Source organism: Panthera tigris, chromosome C2 (assembly GCF_018350195.1).
Source record: "Panthera tigris isolate Pti1 chromosome C2, P.tigris_Pti1_mat1.1, whole genome shotgun sequence".
In the NCBI taxonomy this organism is placed as follows: Eukaryota; Metazoa; Chordata; class Mammalia; order Carnivora; family Felidae; genus Panthera; species Panthera tigris.
This window is the reverse complement of record NC_056668.1, coordinates 147,870,393-147,893,418: the sequence shown is the minus strand read 5'-3', so window position 1 is coordinate 147,893,418 and position 23,026 is coordinate 147,870,393. Positions and strand designations below refer to the sequence as shown.

General features: G+C 52.6%; 1 protein-coding gene across 14 annotated transcripts in view; it reads left to right on the top strand.

Moving 5' to 3' along the window:
• The window catches only part of TRAK1 (trafficking kinesin protein 1), a 127,466-nt gene extending 108,147 nt beyond the window's left edge, over positions 1-19,319 (top strand). For 7 of the 14 annotated variants that reach the window (XM_042998886.1, XM_042998878.1, XM_042998888.1 and 4 more), the window contains 3 exons: positions 3,758-4,108; positions 13,516-13,618; positions 16,578-19,319. In XM_042998886.1, coding sequence (XP_042854820.1) covers positions 3,758-4,108; positions 13,516-13,618; positions 16,578-17,376 — 1,253 coding nt within the window. In that variant the 3' untranslated portion in view covers positions 17,377-19,319. Of the gene's footprint in view, positions 1-3,757; positions 5,982-13,515; positions 13,619-16,577 lie in introns of those variants that run through there. The other 7 variants (XM_042998880.1, XM_042998887.1, XM_042998879.1 and 4 more) reach the window with 5 other exon arrangements.
• Positions 19,320-23,026: the final 3,707 nt, after the last annotated feature.

The window sequence follows — 23,026 nt, the reverse complement described above, 5'->3', positions numbered from 1 at the left end:
CTAATAGTACTTCTCCTTTGTGCTCTACAGATGAAGGAAGCCAGGGCAGGGTGTGGAGAATGGGAAAGAGGCAGCCGAGGCTCTGAATAAGATGCCGTTCATATTTAATTTTTGATTTGTCCTCCATCTTGTATCCAAGGCAGGACTTCAGGCAGCCAGGAGATTCCTAAGAATTCCAACATGGTGGTCCCAGGCAGTGGCAGGGGGAGTGAGGGGGAGTTAGCTGTTTTTTGCCCAGGTGTTGGACTCAGGAAACCTTTCTGGGGCCTCAGAACCAGTCAGGAACGGAAATGGTCTGTGAGCTCCACAGCCTGACGTGACTCAGATAACAGCGTTGCGAAGGCTTTCACCAACGGTCACTTTTGCAGCATGGAACACACCTGTGTGAGGACTGAAGAAGCCAGTCAGGTGTGGTGTTGACCTGATTTCTGAGAACTCACACTCAGGAGGCCTCCTCACTGCTGGCCAAGAGACGGTCTATGTGGTTAAGAGGCTGGACACTGGAGCCAGCATGGGTTTGAATCCCACCCAGATTAGCCACTTGCCAGCTTTGCAACCTCTGGCAAGTTACCTGACCTCCCTGTGCTCAGTTTCCTCATCTATAAAATGAGGACAGGGTTATCATGATTAAGTGAGTTAATAAATGTAGACCTCCCAGGACTCCTGGCCCTTACTAAGTGCTCAGTAAAGGTTGGCTGTTCGATGTGAATGAGCTGCCCAAGACAGGGGCCAAAATCCAAGAATGATGCATATGTCAGCATAGTCTTTCCATTGCAGTCTCACTAAATTCCCTCGGCTCTGCATGTTCGGGAAAGGCAAATAACCCCGTGTCCGTCTGCAGCCTCTTGAATCCCAAGCAGCAAACCCTTCGTAGCCTCGTTTCTCTCTCGATCCCATGCCTGGGGTGGGGAGGGATGAGGGCAGTCTGTTGCACAGCTAGTTGAACAGATAGTTGATCTGTTGACTGGGACAGTTGTCCGGGCCCAGACCCCTGCCTCCCTGAGTTCCTTCCCAGTGCTTTGTAAACATCTCAGCCCCTTCCGGAAGGATGAGGGCCTTTAGCACTTCTTGACACGGTCCTTCACTTTCCAGTGTCTGTCAACTCTCTTCCCCTTCCAAAAGTAGAGGTGACGTGGCCACTCTGGACCCAAGGGTTGGTCATCCTGCGGCAAGACCAGCATGTGCGGTCCCAAACTGGAAGTCACAGGGCCTTGTTAAGACTTCTCCCCAGTGCAGCGTTTTTGCCAGGAATGTGCCCGTGCTTCCAGTGAACACATGAACAGGGGGCTCACTATGCATTATGAATGGGGGTCTCCGGGGGTGGCTGGAGAGATTCCATCGGCAGCTGTGTGTGCGTGTCTCCTGACGGGCCTTGGACAGCCACCTGGAAGTTTTGCCGCCCACCACTTAGGCTTCTCGCTTAGTCTGGGTTCCTGGCTGGAGCACGGATATCCTTCTTTACACACCTGTGGACTCTGGGGGGCAGGCAGTGTGAGATTGAAAGAACCTGGCCTTTAGCACTGACCTCTGGCTATGCCACCCCTCCAGGACTTTGAAAAATTATCCAACTTCAGTGCACCTCAGTTCCCTCATCAGGGGCTTGGGAGCAGTGAGTTGAGGTAATACGTATTAAAAGAAGCTGCTGTACAGGCATGCTCCATACAGGGTAATTAAAAAAAAAAAAAAAAAAAAATGGAGCCGTGACATCTAGGATTCGGGATCCCGTGAGCGGGTTTCAGCATGTCTGCAAAGCCCCGACCAGTTACGCACGTTGCAGCTTGCCTGTGAGCTCCTTTTCGGGATAGAGTCCGTGAGCTCTCCAGGTTCTCGAAGGGTCTGAGAATTGAGACCACAGCTCCTGGCCAGGGTTTCTCAGTCTCCGCCCTGCTGACATCTGGGGCCAGGTCATTCCGGGTGGTTGTTGGGTTTGTCCTGGGCATCGTCCTGTAGCATCCTGGGCGCTACCCATGAGATGCCCTTAGCGCTCCGTCCTTCCCCCCAAGTTGTGACAAAAATGTCTCCAGATGTTAACAGACGTCCCCAGCTGAGAACCACTGCTCTAGACGTCTCTTAGCAGCTAGTGAGGGAGCAGGGATGTGATGCTCTCTTTCGTCCTATGTGCCTCTGTATGATCTCACTCCTTTTGCACTGAGGATATTTTCTATGTCGATGCAGTAGATTCAGAGTAAGTAGGTGGCCTTTCAAACTGGGACAGGCCTCAAAGTGGGTGTCTAGGGACTGTCCTGAACACGTATTGGCAGCGTGTCCACTGTTTCTCTTTTAAGTGAGTTTGGAAGTGCCCACTTACAGAGTCCTTTCAAGACTCACCGGCCGGGACTGCTTCCTGAGAAGTTCCTTCCCCGCGGTATGTTGGAGGCAGCACAGTCACGAGGCACACCACAGGGTCAGGAGCTGCCGTTGAGGGGGGTTCCCCGCATCTTGTTCACATTCCTGGACTGATCCCCGACTCCGATGCCTGCCACCGTTTTCCCTCTCTTTTCTCTTGACTCCTGAGCTGCTGGCTCCTGGCTCCCTGGTCCCCCTTTCTGATGTGCCCCTGGAGGCCTTGGAGGGATTCTTGCCTGCCCAATAGAGGACACCCTTGGTAACTGGGTGGTTAACCAGTGGTAACTGGGAGGCACTGGTGCAGGAAGGCTCTCGCTTTCCTATGCCTGAGAACTGCTCTCAAAGTCTCTCGAGTAGAATGTTTATTTGCGTGACCCACTAATTCATCTGTAGAATGGGGACAGACACCCAGCCTCATGGGCCATCATACCTGGGCCACGCGAGGTGTAATAAATGTTCCAAAGGGGAAGGGGTTGCTCTTCAAAAGGCAAATGGATTGGCCAGAATCCCAGGACATAGCAACATACCAAAGGTTTTGAGACGTTCCTCCGTAAATCTACTTGTCAACCCAGGTTTGCTAAGCATAATTGTTCTTGGAACACTTCTCTTCGTGAGCACCCGTGACACCCTCGAGGTCCTCAGGGACACACTCCGGTGTTATTACAGACCTTGCACGATGTCATCTGAGTCCCGGGGTCTGGTGTCACTAAGGAGATCTCTGCTTCAGACCTCTGTATGGACTTACATGCTCGTCACTCACACCGAGTTCGTCCCTTTCCCTTTCCCTCTCCCAAACCTGCAGCCTATCAGGTTTGCTAGTCGAAAACAGAAACCCTAATAAGTAGACTACAGTCGTGCCTATGGCTAATCTCTGTGTGCTACTCTAATTGCCTTTTGCTTTTCTCATGTTGTGGGTCCCGAGTTGACATGGTCTTACTCTGCCTCTGCTTCTGTCTTCCGTGTTCCCAACGGTGCGGACTTGGCATAGACTCTGTACTTGTACCCTCTCCCGCCCCCCGCCCTTTTGTACTTGGTCTTGCTTATTTTTTTTCCTCTCCAGTTCCTAAGTTGATACGATGTTGGATTTGGGGACTGACAATGGGTTGACTAAAAGTTTGTCACCAGACATCCTTGCCACGCCTTATGGCTTTCATTTTACTTTGTAAAAAGCTTTGTTTCTGATTCCTTCAGTTGGTGCCCCTCCCAGGCGTGGCAAGCTGATCGCCCGTCACACGGTAGCAAGAGCCAGGGCCGCTCCCCCGGTGTCCCTGCCAGAGTTCACCCACGAGGCTCAGGGCCCGCTTGAGGGTCACGCTCCGCACTCTGAGGGTGGTGACAGCCGTCAGCTCGGACTCGCATCCTAACCCTCTCTTCTGCCTTGTCCCCCCTTCTCTGCCCTTTCTCCTGCAAGGCTCCGCCACCCTTCACCACTGGCAGCAGTTGGCCCAGCCCCATCTCGGGGGCATCCTGGACCCCCGGCCCGGTGTGGTCACCAAGGGCTTCCGGACACTGGACGTTGACCTGGACGAAGTGTACTGCCTTAACGACTTTGAGGAAGACGACACAGGTGACCACATTTCCCTCCCGGGCCTAGCTACCTCCACGCCAGTTCAGCACCCAGAGACCTCAGGTGAGGGGTCCCGAGCACGCGTGACTGTCTCAGGCAGCAGAAGTTACCCACGCCGGCCTCAGGCTTTCCCAGAGGAGATGCAGGAGCCGCCCGCGGCCGAGGAGGAGGAGGAGGAGGAGGAGGAGGGGTCTGGTGAGGGCACCGCCATGAGTCCTGTAAACCTGGCACCTTTACCAGAGGCCGATTTCTGGGCCATTCTCACCTCTGTTCCGAGCACCATCCGTAGCGGCTCTCTGTCTGTAGCTTCCGCTCGTCTGTGTGGGTGACGATTAAAGCACTCCCATCGTGCGGGTCTGTTTTTTAACACAGAGTCTGATGCCTCCTTTTTGTAACAAATGGGTGTAGCTCCCTGCCCGTGTTGGAGGTGCATGGCCCAGCGGGGCTCCTGATGGGGGAGCAGGAAAGGCTGCTAAAAAGGAGGGGATTGTTGCCCCCGCCCCACACATCAGCTCCCCTCTTCCTGTTGTGGGTCTCTCCCTGAGTCTGGGGCAGGGCGGGGGGCAGATTGTCGAGTCCTGCGGTGATTTCCAAACCGAGCTGAGCAGAATTGGGCATTTTAAGGGGGAAGATAGGAGCGCCGGGTCGTTCAGATGGTGAATGAGAGACCCTGTCCCTCCGCGGAGCATCGGAATAGGAAAAAGCCCAGAAGGTGTTCAGGATTTCAGACAACTGGTGGATAGAGTGGCCTTTTCACATTTCTAACTTCAATGAAGGTGTATGTGTTTTCTTTCCAGCTTACACATGTGTTCAGAGCGGATTTTTAAAAAGTGTTTTAGCGGTACTCCTTAACCCAACAAGCCCTAGGACAATGACATCTAGAGGGTCCCAGGTTGGAAGTATTTCCAGAGAGAGGACCCCAGATGAATCTGGAAAGGAGCTCTGGTTGATTACCCACCCCCTGCTGCCCCATTAAAGACCTGACCATGAGTTTGTAGATTTACACCCTAGGCGTCACTGGGATGAAACACTTTGGGCTCAGGGCCCTGGAACTACAGGGGTCATGTGGTCACCATTTGCCCCAGATTTCCTGGGACAACCCCCCCCCCCCCCCCACCTCCGCCACCCGGACTGCAGTGCTGAGGAGACAAGGAAGCTATCTTGTGGGGTCAGGGCAGAGACCCAGCCTATGATGAATTCAGGCAATGTTGTCATCCTCATGACATCCTGAGTCATTAGATTTGAGGAGAGGACACGCATCTTTGTGATTCATAACTTTCGTTCATGAAGGCCACAACTCCCCCTGCTGAGGTACAGGGCAGGAGTGAGCTGAGGTTCGCGATGGCACCTCCCAGGCTAAGTTTGGATGCCTGTGGCAAGGGACTTTATTTGGACCCAACTTTCCTTTTCTCTTTGACATCAACTTCAGAGGTAAAGGATTCAAAGTAAAAAGGATTGGTTTAGCACATAGGTTTATGGTTTGCTTATTTACTTTCTTAGCAGTTATCAGGTTAAGCTTGCAAGGGAATGAAAATGTTTATTACTGAATATCTTCAGAACGGGAGACCAGCGGTGGTATTGTCACTTACCTTTGTTAGCAGCACCGTTGTCCTTCCGGAAGGCAGACGGTGGTACGGGAAGCACGGCGTCTGCTGATTTTTGTGACTGAAACTGTAGGAATCGTGTCAGCTGTGATGACCTCTCCCTGTAGTCCTACATGGACTAGAAAGTGAATGCTTTAAGTGTGAAGAAGCATCATTAACTGTGTCTTTAAGAAGTTACACAAAAGGAGTAAAACTTGTCAAGTCAGCTAAGAGCTTCTCTTGAAGGTCAGAGGGGGAGAGGGGACCAATTATGAGGACATAAGTCCTGACCGCTTTCCTTACCCTAGATAAAGACGTATTCAATTGCTTCTTCCCTCTTTCCTCAAACCTCAGCAAATTCATCCCAGCAACTTTGAAGAGAGGCACACAAATCTATAGTTGACATTTAGAGGGATCCCAGGTTGGAAGCATGCGTTCAGAAAGAGTTCTATAGATGGCTGAAGGTAACACAGGGAAGGGCTGAGCATTTAATTTTTTTTTTTTTTAACGTTTATTTATTTTTGAGACAGAGCATGAACGGGGGAGGGTCAGAGAGAGGGAGACACAGAATCTGAAACAGGCTCCAGGCTCCGAGCTGTCAGCACAGAGCCCGACGCGGGGCTTGAACTCACGGACCGTGAGATCATGACCTGAGCCGAAGTCGGCCGCTTAACCGACTGAGCCACCCAGGCGCCCCTAGAGAAGGGTTCTTTGGAGCTCATTTGCTGGGTCAGAGTTGTTAAAAGCTCAGTGCTCAGAGGGGATCGGTGCAAACAGCAATTTGGCCCTTCTCTCTCTATTGGGAGTAACACGACCGTTTTGATTACTGGAATGTAAGAAGCATGTCACTCTAAATAAATCACCCCAGAGGCCCCACGTGGCACTCTGTACACAGTCTTGGAGTCACAGGTAAATAGCTAAGCTTCAGCAGGAAGGACTAGGGCATAGTCTGTCTTGGGATTTGTATCCGGGCTGGTCTGGTCCCTGCCTTGGTCTGTCCCTAATGCTTAGGGTTTCTCTCTTTTTTTTTTTTTTTTAAGTTTATTTATTTATTTTGAGAGAGACAGAGACAGCACAAATGGGGGAGTGGCAGAGAGAGAGAGAGAGAGAAAGAGGGAGAGTGTGAATGAATGAATGAATGAATGAACGAACCCCAAGCAGGCTTTGTGCTGCCAGCAAAGAGTTGAGTGTGGGGCTTGAACTCACAAAACTGCAAGAAGTCAGACGCTTAACCGACTGAGCCACCCAGGTGCCCTGATGGCTTAGGCTTTTCTGGTGCCAGACAGCACAGTCCCAGGAGCTGCCTCTGGGAATACTTAGTAGGGAGAAACTAAAGACGGGAAGGGTTAGCCTTTTTTCTTGCAACTATTCCTAAGGGAGGAAACTGGGGAGACTTATATATTAGGCACTTTTATCTAGAGCCTGTTAGCTCATGGAGAAAAAGTTTTGAGTACGGAAAAAAAAATTAATATATTTTAATGTATTATTGTATCATTATTGGCTGATTTTTATAATCCCATGTCTTAAAACGTGATTCCTTGTTGTTTGTAAATAATTTAGATGATTAAAATGGATTGTTTAAAACAATTTTTTAGATTATAATTTTACTTTTTCAGGGACATTTTATGTTATTAACTCCTATAGAAAGTACACTTTCTCAGAAACGGTCATTATCTTGTACTGTCCATGTTGTGAATTTTAGGTGTTTATTTGTAGGGAAGAGCCCGGCACGTGAGAAAAGATTCAGATCAGAGTTTTAAAGTCATGCAGTTAAGTCGGCAGATGGTCGGGCTGTTTAGTTGAATTGTTTTGGACGCCCTGATCCTTAAAGGGGAGGGAGAAGTAGGGTGAAAGCACAGAAGAAAGGGAAGGTCCGTTTATTTTCACGCACACGAAGGCCACTCAGGTGGGGGAAATTCCCCTAGAGCAGGCTCGTGCCAGTCACGGCGGCCTGTCTGGCTGTGGCCCCGCAGTGGAGTTGGGGCCGAGGTGCCAAAGTAAGCGTTGAAGGCAGAACCCACCTTTGGTCACAACAGCCCTTGAAAGTAGCCTGAAGCTGCAGCGTGGACCTCCCCCCCAGCACCCCAGGCACAGGCCAGGAATTGGCTTCTTTCGTAGCTCCCTTCCTGTACACCTAGGTCGGGGTTCTGTGGAGGAAAGGAGCCAGAGGGGCAGTGGGGCCCGCTGAGTAGTACTTCAGCGCATGCGCGGGGCAGGAGCCTGAATAAAGGCCCGCCGTCCTGTCCTTTCTGCCCCAGGACCCAGGTGGGTCCTGAGGGAGAGTGGGCCGTGGGGGCCTGATGGGTCTGGAAGGGAAGCCCGGTTCCTTCGATTCACAGACCTTCGGGTGTAGGCAAGGTCCCTTCTGTCTCCACGGAAAGACTTGATGACACGTGGCCACTCTTGCTGGGAAGACTTTCCAACCCAGCCTTCGTTCTGGAGCGGTGACAGGAGTTTGGTCCTTGCGCACAGAGCAGGCGGTCTGCTCAGACCCACTGGTGTTAGGCAATTAAGGAAGGCCCGGTGCTCTTGCATCGGGATACCTATTAGCCCAGAACGAAACAGGCAGCGGCTCCCAGGAGGTGGAAACATGAAGGAAGAGTGAGGTCCTTGACGCCTCCCCAAACCGCCAGCTGGAGTCAGCCCTGCTTACAATTTCCTGAACAAGCCTGCGCTTCGGGAGTGCTTTCCGGACGGCAGCCTCACCTCTGAAAACCATAGGGGAGCCTTCCCGTGCTCTGGGGGGACCCACGCAGACAGACGGCTGAGCGGGGGGCTCAGGCTGCTGACACTTTAGCGGAGGAGCTCCGGGGTGGGTGCTGGCGGTGGGGTGAGCTGTCCGGCTGCACCACCTCGTGGTGGGAGGGGGAAGTGCGCCCCTGAACTGGCTTGGAAGGCACTTAGCCGGGACGCTCTTGGTGCCGGTTAAGTCAGGCCAGCTGCCCACCCCCGCGGGCATCCACCACAGAAGGGAGGACGAGAGGACAAGGTCTAGGGCCCAGCTTTGTGAGAACCCAGAGGATCCAAAGAGACTTTTGCATTTTGCCCCTTCGACATTTTAACCACAATTCTTTAAAAAAAAATCCCTTTTTCTCCAGAGGGTATTTTAAGGGCCACTTGTGGGAATTTCTGCCCCTCTCTGCATGAAATGCTGTGAGAATGCTCATCGGTCAAATCACATACTCCTTAGATGAAACAGGGAATAGCCTGGCGCAATGGGAAAAAACAGGCTTTTAATTATTTTAATTTTGCAGGATCCAAAAATAAGTTGTACAGAAGCCAGAAAAAGATCTCGTGTGGCTTAAAAATCTCTGTGATAGAAACCTCCTGGTGCCTGTAGGCCCGGGTCTGCGACAGGGGCTTGGAGGTCTCTGTTGAGCTGCAGGGACAGACGAGAGGCTATGTTGAAGAAATGCTCAAGAGGCAGCCTTCGGGGGCCCATGTGAAACCCGGAGCTAGGGGCTTAAAAAAATACCACCCTGTAACACCGTTTGGCTTAAAATCACTTTTATTTTTTTTAAGAAGGGAGGAAATGCACTGCCGTGTCAGAAACTGTTGTTGATTCCCCAGCCTCCAGAGGAAAACGCTTGTTAGAGCCACGTGAACCCTGGACACAGTATTTATATTAATGATGAAACAGAGGGCACACAAAAGATTTATGGAGCTTTTCCCACAGGAACTCATGAAACTTCTTTTTTTCCCAGAAAAAATCATGGGCAGAGTTATATAAAGAAGTGACAGAAGTCTCTAAAGCATTTTCCTATGCCCTGACATTTTAAGTCTTTTAGGAAGAATTCAAAAGCATTGCTTTTTGCCCCTTCTTTCTTTTCTTTCTTTTTTTTTTAATGGGCAAGCAGCTGACAGGCAGACATGTCCGCCTCCTTCCCTTCCCCCAAATGTGATTATTCCTTGAACAAAAAGTAACAGTCATTAGGAACTAGTAAAAAGGTAAAAACAAAACCAAAGCAAAACCAAGAAAAGGTGCTGATGCTCTTAGGATTTAGCTCAAGCCATGCCTTTAAGCTGGATAGACAATGGTTTCTGTTTTCTGTGGGTCTGGTTTTTCTTGGATAGAAAAGGCTGGCCCGTGGGCACCGCTGTTGACGTGATGGCAGCTACTGGAACTGTAGGGGCAGGTGGGAGAGAGAACATGGGCGTGTGCGTTGGTTAATGAGTTTATAGAAATTGCGAAGCAGATCCGAACTGTGTGACAGCAACTTCACACGCTATGTGTTCAAATTAAGAAAAGGAAAACATCGGAGGCATTTTGTTCACTTTACGTAGGTTTGGCCTCTTCCCATGGAAAGTGGGGAAGAGCATACGGAAGCTTTCAGTGCATCACAAAGGCAGAGTCCTCTTTTTCCAGGATCCGGAGATGTGTTTGTAATTTTGATTTTTAAGCTATTCATGTTAGCAAAAAGAAAGAAAATCTCCGGTGTGTGTCATGGCCAGGCTTCTCCGTCCTCAGAAATCCCCTTTGAAACAGCCTTGCCCTGGTGTGTTTTTGGTGACTCCTTAGAAACCTCCGGGTGCAGGTATAGTTTTTGGCATCCGTGTGGGCTCACGTGAGGGCTGTTTTAAGGACTGGGTGCCATGATGGCCCTTAGAGGGGAAGTTCCTGTTCTCCCCAGCACATTACCAGCCCGCGGTATGGGGGGAAGGACAGCACCCCTCGGACTGACTGAAATGCACGGGTCGCTGTGTACAGATCACATCATACGGGTGGGAGACCGGCAGAGTCTTGGTCACGCTTCATGTCCCCGCCAGAGTGACCCTTTGCTCTCCTCACAATTAGAGCAGGCAGCGACGGGGAGAGCAGTGGGCTTTCCCGCCCGTCCCCGGGCGGCCCAAACAGTCCACCGAGCAGCCATCACCCAGGTCTGCGTAATCCTCAGTGCTGTCTCAAGGCCACGCAGGGAGGAAGCCCCAGCTCACCAGAGACCATGGGCCCCATCACTAGCTGCAGCGGCGAGATCCCGAGCGCCCAGTTTTGCCGTCAGTCCTCACCACCCTTTTCCCCTCCAGAGGAGCACAGCCCGTCAGACCGTTTACCCAGTGCACCTGCTCTAGGCAGAAAGCACAGCACGGACGGATCAGAGAGCAAGTGAGCAGGGTAGCTCTTGCCCTCGGAAAGCCCTTCTGTGCCCCGACCTGTGGCTGGCCAAAGGGGTGTGCCTGCACGAGGCATGTTTGCAGAAAAACGAATGTGTACGCTGGCCCCCTGCGTGTAGTTCACCAGTGTAGACGATCTTGAATAACAAGGATTAACTCAGTTTAAAGGTCCCCTTTGACAGATTAGGATTTTGTAGCAGTGTCAGAACCTGGCAGAGAAGGAACAGATGTGAATAACGAGGGATTAGGGGACGCTCGAGGGAAGCCCTTGTCGGTGTGAATACTCTAACCCACGTGGTGCTGTCCCCGAGCAAGGCTGTGAGGCCCTGCAGCCCAGACTGAGGAAGAGGAAAAGGATTTAAGCAGGAAGTCGGAGTGTTAAATCCAAGCAACCCTGTCCTCGGAAGCCCCGGGTGGGCAGCAGGAGGTGCACACACAGCTGCTGAGGCAGGGCTCTGGTGTCCCGTGGGGACCAGGGGACTCCAGGAGGGAGCCCTCCCCCTGAGCCCCTGCCCCTGCTGGCGAGAAGGCATCCTGTGCCTCTTTCTTGGAGGAATTCCTCTCCCGCAGGCAGGGCTTTGGGAATCAGCCTGTGGCTGCTCCGTGGGGAGCACCAGAGGCCTCGGGCGACTCACTGTCTCTGTGTTGTGTCCCAAGGAAGGGAAACGCTGCAGCAGCCCGGCAGGCAGTGGTGACGCGCGGAGAGCGGGGCCAGGCGTCCCAGTGGTATTTCGGAGGGGCCGAACCTCTGGCTTGGCACTTTTGATTCCTTCCTGTTGATCTTCCTATCCGTTGCTTCTGGGAAATGATGACTTCTGAATTTTAGCAGCCTTTTCCTGTCCCCAAACCCATCTGTGTCAGATGGGTTTTGCTTCTGCTGATGCCACCATGTGTCTAAAATGTCCATCTTGCACCACGTGTCGCAAGGGAAGATCCACTACGTGGCGGGGGGAGAGGAGTGAACCTTTGGGACCTGTTGATTTGATAATCTCCTGTGTTTAAATGGGGTCCACTCCTAATTAAAGCCAGCCTTGGTTTTGATTTTTTTTTTTAAGGTGATCTCTCTTTCCACTGTTGTGTCTTCTTCGTTACCTCTCCTTCCTGCGTTTTTCTTTCCTCCCTCCCTCCCTCCCTCCCTCCCTCCCAAATAACCCCTCATGCCTGTTATTTGGGATGCTTCTCTCAGGCTTTTTATTGCTTATGTTGCTAGATCTTATTGCGGCCAGAGAATCGTGATTGTTTGGTTGCCTTTTCTTCATAGCTTCTTCCATTTTTGTTTTGTTGGCCGCGATTTTCCAGTTACCCTGCCCGGTTCCTAAGCCGTCACATTTATCCGTTGAGAAAGATTCATAAAGGCTGTTTTCATGTGTGTTTTTGCCCCTTCCTGCTCTGCCCGGTGCTGCCCGTGGTTAAGAGTTGGCTCTGGTGGCCGGAGTGCTGGCTGCCTCTCCAGGGGCCACGGGCGCCTGCCTCGACCCAGAGAGATGAGTCGGACCATCACAATCGGGGCACAGCAGTCTTACGTTGCGCCTCTAGTCCCTGCCACCGTTTTTGTGCTCTGGCCTTGTCCTGCCTGCCTTCAGTTTGCCTGTCTCCGACAGTTTTTGTTTCATCTGGTTCTGGGCTTTTTTTTGTTTTGTTTTGTTTTTATTTATTTTTTTTGTTTTTTAAGACCCAGTCAACTGCGTGTGGATCTGTAGGTTTGGGGCACCAATCTCTTCTGTTTTGTTTTCCTTTTTGTCAAACCCAAGGGAAAACTTGCCAGAATGAGCTAGAAGATTCTAGTTCGCGGCCTTTTGAATCTTTGGAGTGCTCATGGCCTCTGAGAACCAAATGCGTTCCCCCTCCCCCAAGAGGTCTCTGGGGGCTGAGCTGCTAGAGGGGTGTCGGGACGGGCAGGGCGGGGGGTCGTCCCAGTACTGCATTGTGCCATCGTGCATGCTATACAGAGCAGCATCTTTTTTTTTTTTTCCTTTTCCTTTTTTTTTTTTTTTTGCATTTGAGTTATGAACGAGGGTGACCTCTACAATCATGATGTCTCCCATAGACTCGATCACTCATTACTTCCCACTCGCCAGCTTTCTGATGCATGTTCCTAATGCTTCTGTGATTTACTTTGCCCCAAATCATAGTCTTCAGCTGCCTTAACAACAGCCCCTTAGCGCTTTAAAAGGAAATACATTGAGGACAACTTCTCTTTCATTAGAAATCAGACATCCTAGAGACGGCAAGAAAGCGGCCCGGGGGACGGGGGCCGCACGCACTGGTGTGTGTCAGACCGCACCTGATCCTGGAGCTAAAGACAGCCCTGGGCTCTGGGAGTCTTGCCAGCTTGTTGTTGGGGCAGCTGACATCCCATCTCCCACCCTGCGGACCACACATAGACAGTAGTGGAGCCAGCTCCCCCGAGCCCCTTTTCGTGTACACAGGAAAGGGAGCCATGTGGGCCTTGCCCCATTTCTGGTGGCACGGCCCCTCCCCATCCCCATGCCTCTCCCCTCTCCTTGGCAGAACTTGGCACCTGTTTGCCAGTAAAAAGAAGTGTGAAACACCACAAGAAGGAAGCCGATTCTGACCCCTGAGGAGGGAAACCAGATTACCCCCAAGGGCTCATTAGCTCTTCAAACTGGATCCACTACTGGCCAAAGAACGCTGATGGGGAACCCTGTCTGGATTGGGTCGGAAGCTGCAATTTGATGCTCTGCAAACCAGTGCTCAAAAGTGTGGTTATTTTTGAAAGACCACCTTCGATCCAGAACATGTGATTACACCTTCCTTGCCCAGATCCGGTTAACAAGGTAGCTCATCGCTTCTTCTGTCCCTTGAGGGCCATGCTGGGATTTTAACTTTCTCATGGGTTTACTTGGATGCAAGGAATATGTTCTGTTCCCCCCTCCCCCAATTTAGCACACCACCCTGGGAAGTGCATGTCACAGACCAACTCCACCTTCACCTTCACCACATGTCGTATCCTGCATCCTTCAGATGAGCTCACGCGGGTCACGCCAAGGTAAGGGACCCCGGCCCCGGGGTGGGTAAGGACGGGGTGAGGTCGGGGCGCTTCCTGCAAGACTTACTGGCAAGAAAAGCCAAAGTAGAGAGGCTCATTCAGAACCAACTTGGGCCAGCTGAGGCGTCTCGTAGCACCTGCTGTTTGGGGTCCCATCTTCCTCTTGAGTGGAGGCCCTTTTTGATTCAGATCCAGCACAGAGAGACGTGGACCCAGGCTCTAGGTGCCTTTTTAGCTGGCCGCGTCCCTCCCTAACCAGCCGAAATTGACGCTTCCACAGTCAGTAAAGCCACGTCCGATGGGATTTTGTCCCAAAGTCTGTCAGTAGAGCATGGAGTGCCTTCACAGAGTGGAGGCCGCGTGCCTCTGGAATAGACTGCAGGAACCATGTGCCACAGCCACAGTGTAACGACTGAAAGGATAAGACTCGAAGACCCAGCCGTGTGCCCAGCATGGCCCATTTTCCTTCGGTGCCTTCCAGAAGCGATAGAGATTGACACTGTCTGGCAGGAGGACTTGTATGGCCTGGGGTGGTCTGCTTGGCTTGGTTTCAGGCCTTCCACAGCTTCTAGTGAAAGAGAAAACTGTCTCCCTCCACGGGGTGAGGTGACCCCCTCAAGCCCTTTTCTGTATGGTGCAGTCGAGCAAGATCCCGGGGCGAATGCAGGTGAAGCAGGAAGGGAGGGAGGCGACCAGGGCCAGCTCGGAGGGAGTCACCGCCCCAGGGAACACCTTAAACTATGAATAATTCTCCGCAGGTCATGTGAGGAGGATGACGAAGCGGCCCTATGCCCCGTCGAGCTGAGAGGAGATGTAGGGCAGAGAATGAGCCCACAGGCGAGGCAGGGGGTGAGCACACCGCCAGCGGTGCCTGCCCCCGGCAGGGCCACCTGGAAGGAGCTGTGTGTGCACGCGTGGCCGCCACTAACCCAGGACTTAGGCGTGGATGTGTCTCTGTGGTTGTGCCTGGCTAACGTGGCCTTGACAGTGGATGCCCCTAACCCCTCTAAATGCTCAGTTGAGCCGAGTGCCGGCACTAATATGGGCCTAACCGAAGTTCTCAGCAGAAAGGGAATCTACATCTGAGCTTGTCTTCTCTGACTCCCTTCCTGCCTCTGGAGAAGCCGGCGTCCCCACCCGTAGCCCGATGTTGGAAGAGCTCTAGGTTTTTTACCATGCTCTGGGGCTTCTCCCGGGAGAGGCTGGTGCCTGGTGATCTTCTGTCTAAGCCGTAGGACTCAAAACAGCACTCCTGTCCCCATCTCGGGGTCCACGGAGCCTCATCAGGGACAGAAAAGACCTGGGCGTTCACTAGCAAGAGAAGGCTTTTTGCCTGGGTGTGGAAGAATGGCAGCTTGAGACCAAATGAGAGATCTTCCTCAGAATGGCCTTGTAAACAAGATTTTAAGTCCCCCATGTTTTTGCCCCCTACTGCTTGTAGACCAGTTTTGTAGAATTCCACTTGTGCTTTTTGGAGAATCCATTTCTTAACCTTAGGAATCTGCTGTGGCTTCTAATCTCGTGTTTCTCTGAGTGCTCCCGACCCACCAGCATCCCGACCCCTGAGCTTGCATAAGATGGGCCTGTTCTGGGTTTCTCACCCTGAGCTGACCAGCCAGCGGCAAGGTCACCCCAGTGTGCAGCCAAACGATGCCTTAGCTCGGACGTGCTTGTGAACCCTCCCTCCCCCCGCAGAAGGCCCCTGCTCAGGTCATTCCTGGGACCTGCTCCAGAGCGAGGCCCCTCCCTGCCCATACCCCTACTTGGTGTCTTGCCCAAGGTATCTGGCCTTCCTTCTGCCAGGCTGGGGAGAGAGGGCTCTGTTCCCCCAGCTCCTGGGGCCCACCCAGCTGGCCTGCTCCAAGGGGTACCTGCAGCCCCTGCCATGGCCCTGGGGAGGTACCAGGGCAGGTCTCCTAAGACTCTAAGGAGGGGTGTGCTGCCCTGCCCTTAGGAGTTTAGCCGGCAACTGTGAAGGACCTCCATGCCTTTGTGGCCTGGCCCCATCCCTGGACCAGCTGTTAAGAGAGGGTCTTTCCTGATTTTTAAGCAGACAGCAATGTCTTTCCCCCTGCAGCCCCTGTTACACTGCGCTGGCCTCACTCCCTTTACTGTTGGACTCCAGCTTCTGGAACATAGTGGGTCCTCAGCCAGCATGACACAAGTGGATGGAGAAATCTTGCTGCTTTCCTTTGGTGACACAGGTGTCGCACCTCCCGTGAGCCTTTTTCTAGATAGCTCCATAGATGCAGGCCTGATAGTATGTGACACGGCTGCCTCTGACCCCATAACTCTGCTCACGGAGGTGGAACCGGCAACCACGGGAGGAGGACTAGGGGAAGCACGGTGCAGGGAAGGGCGCTATAGTGGAAGTCAGGAGGCCGGGGAGTGCTGCTGCTGTGATGCACACCCCTCAGCCTGTCTCCCCCTCAACCACGGGCTCTCCACCCTGCTGGGGCCATTCCTGGGGGTAAGCTCTCAGATCCCGAGTCCCGGTTAACTTCTTGCCTCGGGAGTAGTCAGTAGGAAGGAACACCGGAACTTGAGTAATGGGGTAGGGAAAGAAAGCCTCTCTGCTGAAGGGCTCCCCCACCCCCCATCTTTGGGGTCACCCAGACTTGGGCTCGAATCCTGGGTCTTCCACTCAGTAGCTGAGCGTGACACTGAATCAGCCACCTAACCTCTGAGACTGAGTTTCGTCACCTGCCAAGGGGACAGTTGTCCCCACCCTCCGGGGCTGAGACAAGGGACTCATGTGCAGCTTGTTAACTTTAAACCATGCCCCCACGCAAGGGAATCCAAGGCCCCCAGGGGCGGGAGAGAGGAACAGACGTAGAAAGAGGCATCTGGGGAGCCTGGGCGGGTCCTCCCTGCACTCCTGCAGGAGACTGGCCACGAACCTTTTCGTGGGGGCTCGTGGGCATTTTCTGATGAATGACCTCTTGTCCTTTCTTATCAGCCTTAACTCGGCTCCAACTCCAGCTTGTGGCGGCACCAGCCACTTGAAGTCCACGCCGGTGGCCACCCCGTGCACTCCACGGAGACTGAGCCTGGCCGAGTCCTTCACTAACACCCGCGAGTCCACGACCACCATGAGCACGTCTCTGGGGCTGGTGTGGCTGCTGAAGGAGCGGGGCATCTCCGCGGCCGTATATGACCCGCAGAGCTGGGACAGGGCCGGCCGGGGCTCCCTCCTGCACTCCTACACCCCCAGGATGGCGGTGATCCCCTCCACCCCACCCAACTCGCCTCTGCAGACACCCACGTCTTCCCCGCCCTCCTTTGAGTTCAAGTGCACGAGCCCTCCCTACGACAACTTCCTGGCTTCCAAGCCGGCCAGCTCCATCCTGAGGGAGGTGAGGGAGAAGAAGAACGTCCGGAGCAGCGAGAGCCAGACAGACGTGTCCGTCTCCAACCTCAACCTCGTGGACAAAGTCAGGAGGTTTGGCGTGGCCAAAGTGGTGAACTCAGGGCGAGCCCACGTCCCCACCTTGACTGAGGATCAGGGACCTCTCCTCTGTGGGCCCCCGGGCCCAGCCCAGGCCCTCGTCCCCGGGGGCCTGGTCCCCGAGGGCCTGCCTCTCGGATGCCCCACGGTCACGAGTGCCATCGGCGGGCTGCAGCTCAACAGCGGCATCCGGCGGAACCGCAGCTTCCCCACCATGGTGGGGTCCAGCATGCAGATGAAAGCCCCCGTGACTCTCACCTCGGGCATCTTGATGGGTGCTAAGCTCCCCAAACAAACTAGCTTCCGGTGAGGACGGGAGGGGGGCCCTTCCCCTGGAGGAGACCCGTCTTGCTCCTGCCTCCCTCTCTCCCCCGCTGCACTGCGCGTTCTCCCTCTCTCCCCCTCCACCCCCTCCCCTCTTGAGCTAGACAAATCAACCTCGTGCCTAATGGGGGAAGAGTGGAGACTGTGTACAGTGTGTACATAGGACCTGGAGACTTGTATCTGCCCTGCCCTTCCTCCACATCCCACGGGAAGGGCCCTGGCTGTCACTGCTGTCACCGGGACTTTGTGCGGCCGGGGAACAGGGGCAGGCGGGCGGCCCTTCCTCCTCCTCTCCTTTGAGAAGCACTGAAACCCCCTAGTCGTTCTTATCCCATGGATAGGAAACCAGTGAATCTGGGGCTCCCAGCGCTGTGCATCGCGAGCCGGCACGGGGCACCGCGCCTCTGCCGGCCGGTGTCTCTGGGCGCCTCCCCTCGCTCGCCCCGGAAGCGCCGCAGGAGCCTGGGTCGGTGGCCCCACGCAGCTGATGTAGCTTTCGGGAGCGCAGGGCTGTTCTTTCTTTCAGGGGCGGCCCGGCTTCCTCAAGACCTTCACTCCTCTGCTTCAACGGAGAGTCGCTTCTTTTTTTTTTTGAGGTGGGACTTTTTCTTTCCATGCCTTCGACCTCTGTCGCCCTTCGCTGTCCCGTAATCCTTCGTCAGGCCGGAGGTCTGACCTGGAAGAATGTATCCACGCTCCCGTCGGCCCTTGCGGCAGCCCCCGTGTGTCCTGCGTGAAGGTTCCGTTGTCTGTGTTTTTATAGGCAGGGAAGTAATGGTACGAGGTGGCGCGTCACAGTCCGCGTGCCGTGGTTCCAGGACACCGACACCGTACGGTTTTCCTCATACCAAACCGCTGCTGAGAGAGCGGCAGGGCTTGGGGACCCCGTGTCCCAGCCCCGAGACACGTTTAACAACGCGATTAAAAGGAAAGCGGGTGGCGGGGGAGGAGGCTGGGAGTGGAATCCGTCAGCAGTAAAAGGAACCCCAGCCACCCGTACGTAATACGAAACCAGCTCACGGGAGAAAGGGGGCGGTGGCAGTCGGCTGGTTCCAGTCCTTCCTGGGACGCCCGAGACTGGCCCGCGTGTCTTCACGGATGTGGTCTTCGTAGGGCCCTCACGTCTCGGACCCGAGCGCTTACCGCAAGGTATCTTCTCCCTCTCCCGCGAAGGCCTGTGTCTAGAAGATAGGTGCTCGTGGGAAGAACCGTGCGTGAACGAGGGAGCCTGGTCCTGTTGGGGGCGCTGACGAAGTTCGGACCTTTTATTTATTTGTGCGTGCTGCGTTTTAGACCTGCGCTCTCCTTTCCGGTTCCCGCGTGGCTGTGGCCTTCCAGTCCAAGCAGGTAACTTATTTATTCTAACCTGAGGACTGCGCTGTCCCTCAGTGTTCCGTGGTCCTTTGGTCCAGCCGTCTGCGGAAGGGTAATGCCACGTGCAGACGAAGTTGTCGCGTTGCCGTCCCCTGTTCCCCGCCCCCTCCCCCAGTGTGTCCAGTTGAGTGAGTGGAAACCCACGACCGCTGAAGGGTCTTTGAGAAAGTCTCAAAGGAGCAAACGTCAGTCGTCCGATTTTAGAGTATTTATTCTCAGAACACGAAGGTGTGGGTTGTTTCGGTTGTATGCGTGCACTCACTGCAAGGAGATTTTTTTATTTGAATGTATTTTAAAGCAGTAGGTAGAACCACAAAGGAGTATGAAAACCACGCATTGAATGGACCACTTTGTGTATTCAGAGAGGAGCCACCCATCACCACAAAGGAAATACCAGTGTAAAAAATCGGCAATTCGAAGGTTGCAGTACTTAGTGTAGTTCATGATCGACCTTGTGCAACCACTACCAAAAGAGCGTGTTGTAATGCATCGAAACACAATACGATTTCCTTCTCTAATGAATATCAATAAAATAAGTTCAAATGATGGAAACCACACTCGGATTCTGACTTGTATTCCATTTTTCATCGAGGAGATCTCTTTATGGGACACCTAAAGCTGTTCAGCTCTCTGGGACCAGTAAATGAAAGCCATATACTGACCGTACTGTTACAGCCACCCTTTCACACAATACTACACCTTAGACAGCTTTCCAGTTGGAACCTCGAGAGCTTCCCTACATTCCCTACTTTATACCGTGTTGAGGTACCCACAATGAACACGTTCATACTCCTGTGGACCAGTACCCTAGGGCTGGGCATGGAGTTAATTCCCGCCTTTTCTATCACAGCCCTATAATGAAAAAAACCTTTGCCTATATGTAATTTTCCACATATGGGAGCCCATCTGTGAGATAAATTCCTAGATAGAGGTCACCAAATTGCCCTCCACAGAATCAAGAAACTTCTAAAGACCAAGGATTGCAGAGGGGTATCAGAGAATTGGGACAAAAAGGATAAGACTGAACCTGCTGCCTCAGTATGTGTAGGCAGTGAAATTATGCAAACATAGTCGTGGGTGGTGGCAACGTGGATTTTAAATCAGACGCTACCATTCGGTCACGGTATGACCTTCGGCAAGCCCCTTAGGGCCTTTGGGGCTTTTTTCAACCTGTAAAATGTGAACAGTAATATACCTCTGGTATATTATGTTAATTGGTATAAATGTTAATTGGCTGAGTAAATTTATCTTCAGTATCTACCGTGTGAGACATTGTTCTAGGTAGCGGGGACCTAAGTAGCTTCTGTCCCTGTAGAGTGAACATACAGTTCAAACATGGCATAATAAGGGCCATGCAGAGAATTACAGGGCAGTGTACATTGGGCCATCAAGGAAGGCTTCTCCAGGAAGGTGGCATTTGATTCAACGGTGTGAGATCTGGCACAAGACCCTGTGGGCAGAGAGCAGCCGGCACAAAGGCCGGAAAGCATTTGGGGTGTCTGGGGAGTGGAAAGGTGGCCTGCCCAGCTGCGACAGGGAAACCAGGGCACTCACCAAATGGTCCGTCTGACCCCCATGCTTCCTGGCCACTCCGCCGTGGACAAGACACATGATTAGTTCTGGCCTGTGGGCTGGGAGCAGAGAGAAATCCATGCACGATTTTCCATGCTCCTCCCCTTCCCCTGAAGCACAGGTCGAAATGGTGTCACCTGTTGGTACAGCCTCCATCATCCTGGGTTGCTGAGGAACCATGTAGACCAGACTCCGTGCCAACCCGCATTTGGCATGTGATCTGAGGGACAAACAAACCTGTTAAGCCAGTGAGTTTCTTGGGTAGTACATCAGAATCCCTTTGTGTAGGGCCCAGTCGTCTGTATTTTACCAAGCCCTCCGGGTGATTCTGGGCTGAAGTTCTAGAACCACTGTGCAGGGCCAGGCTGAGTTGGTAGGGAGTCTTGCCCTGGGAAGGAGCTTTGCCTGCCCAGTCTCTCCCTGTCTCAAGGGGCTCGAGGAGGCCAGACAGCTGCACCCACCTTGCTTGAAGGGGAAAGGCAGAAGAAGGGCTTTATCTGCCCAGCTGGGGCAAGAAAGGCATTGAGACAAGGTGACCCTGGATCTGGGTTTCAAGGATGGGCAGGATTTGCCCCGGGGTGTGGGTGGGGTGGCAGGAGGGCATTCCAAGCAGAGGGAAAAGATGTTGAGGAATGGGAAAAGGATCCTAGGATGCATTTTTCCAGGCCCTTCCTTACAGTAGTAGGGTAACTGATATAAAGGGCCAGTAGAGTTAGAAAAACCACCATTTTGCAACCATAAAACTAACTCATCTTGACAACAACGAATGCCAAAACGAGAGAATAATTACGCACATATTCTCCCACAGAGTGCGTATTAATTTGCAAAGGGGGAAAAGGTACCTTTGCAGTGGAGAAACCTGTCATGCACCACTTTCAAGTCGTTAAATTTACCATTACCCAAATGTGACAAACTGCCATCAGGTGTCTCCTGAGGTGACGTGCCGGGAAGCACACATCACTTCTGTGCAACTCTGGCAAAATTGCAAAACCTGAATCGTGAGGTCGACAAATTGGCTAACTCAAGTTGCGGGACATTTTATAAAACCGTGTACCTGTTCCCTTTCAAAATGTCAATGTCATGAAAGACCAAGGAACTATATCAGAATAAAGGAGAATATAGACAACTAATGCCACTCATGATTCTGAACTAGAACACCTGCTATAAAAGCTATTGGGATGATCGGAGGAATTTGAATATTGGGTATATTTAAAAATACTGAATCAGTATTTCATGAACTCAGTTGTACTGTAGCTGTGTAAAAACTTGTCCCATTTCTTAGGAGATGCTAAAGGATTAAGATAAAGGGGCTTGACATGTGTCTACAAGTCATTTTCCTGTGTTTCTGGAAAAAGCAAATAAGAATTTGTTTTTAAAAGAGGGATGCCTGGCTGGCTCAGTGGTCAGTACAGCATGTGACATTTGATCTCGGGGTTGTATGTTCGAGCCCCATGTTAAGCATAGAGCTTATTTAAAAGAAAAAAAGAAAAGAGGAAAAGGGGCGTCTAGGTGGCTCAGTTGGTTAAGCGTCCAACTTCGACTCAGGTCATGATCTCACGGTTCGGGAGTTCAAGCCCCGCGTCAGGCTCTGTGCTGACAGCTCAGAGCCTGGAGCTTGCTCCGGGTTCTGTCTCCCTCTCAGCCCCTCCCTCACTGGCATACTCTCTTGCTCTCTCAAAAATAAACACTAAAAATTTCAAAAAGATTCAAGAAACCCTGAAAAGGTGGGAAACACCCTAATAGCATAGGTCTTGTAAACTATAAGCATAAATGCATTCTTCTGTCTCCTGGCTATGGCAGGAGGATCCTGGGGCAGCTGGGTTTTCCCTCCCTGTCCCGTGTTGAATTTCTTCCTGTATTTCCTGAGTCCTACCCCCAGCCCAGGTTGCTGAACCGGAAGGCACCATGGCCCAAGGGGATGTTGTCAAAGAGGCAGTTGATGGGACCAGGAACAAAGACCTCAAATTCTTGGTTTAAATGAGGACAGAAAAAACTGAGTATATGTTTGCATTAAGACCAAAAGATTCGGGATGAAACCTACTGAGCCGTTTTCCTTTTTTACTGCCATTGTCTCCTCACAACCCCCAGGACCCAACAGGTTCTTTTGAGCTGGTACATGAAGGAGGGCTTTGAAGAGGGTCCCTCACCTTCCCTGACCCTAGAGGGCCAACTCTAGGGTCTTGGGAGAAGTCCCAGAGGAGTCTGAAGATCTAAATATAGAAGAGCTAGTTTCACAGTGCGGGACGGAGAAAGTGGAGCTATCCCAGAATACCACTGCAGCTCCTCGCCCTTCCTCGGACAGTGACCACGTGAGAGTAGAAATGGAAGCAAGTGGGTCTCCTCAGAGAGATCCCCAGGGGATCACCAAGTGTCTGGCACCAGACAGATGTGGGACTCAGTCCCAAACAGTGCCTGGGAGCAGAGAGGCAGGTATGCCTAGGGGGCCTGTCCAACAGGGGGAAGAAAGCAGACGGGTGCCTCCCCCCAAGCTCGTAGGACTGCGGTCACCCAGAACTTAGACTTCATGCAAGAAGTTTGTGGAGGTGGAAAGCTATGCCAAATTACCTAAATGGATTAGAAGTTTAGAACAAAATTAAGTCTTTGCTCAACGTGGGCTCCTGGCTGGAAAACCTGTGCTGGGAGCATTTTCTGTAGCCAGTAGAGGGCGTTGAAGACAGCAGGAGACCTGG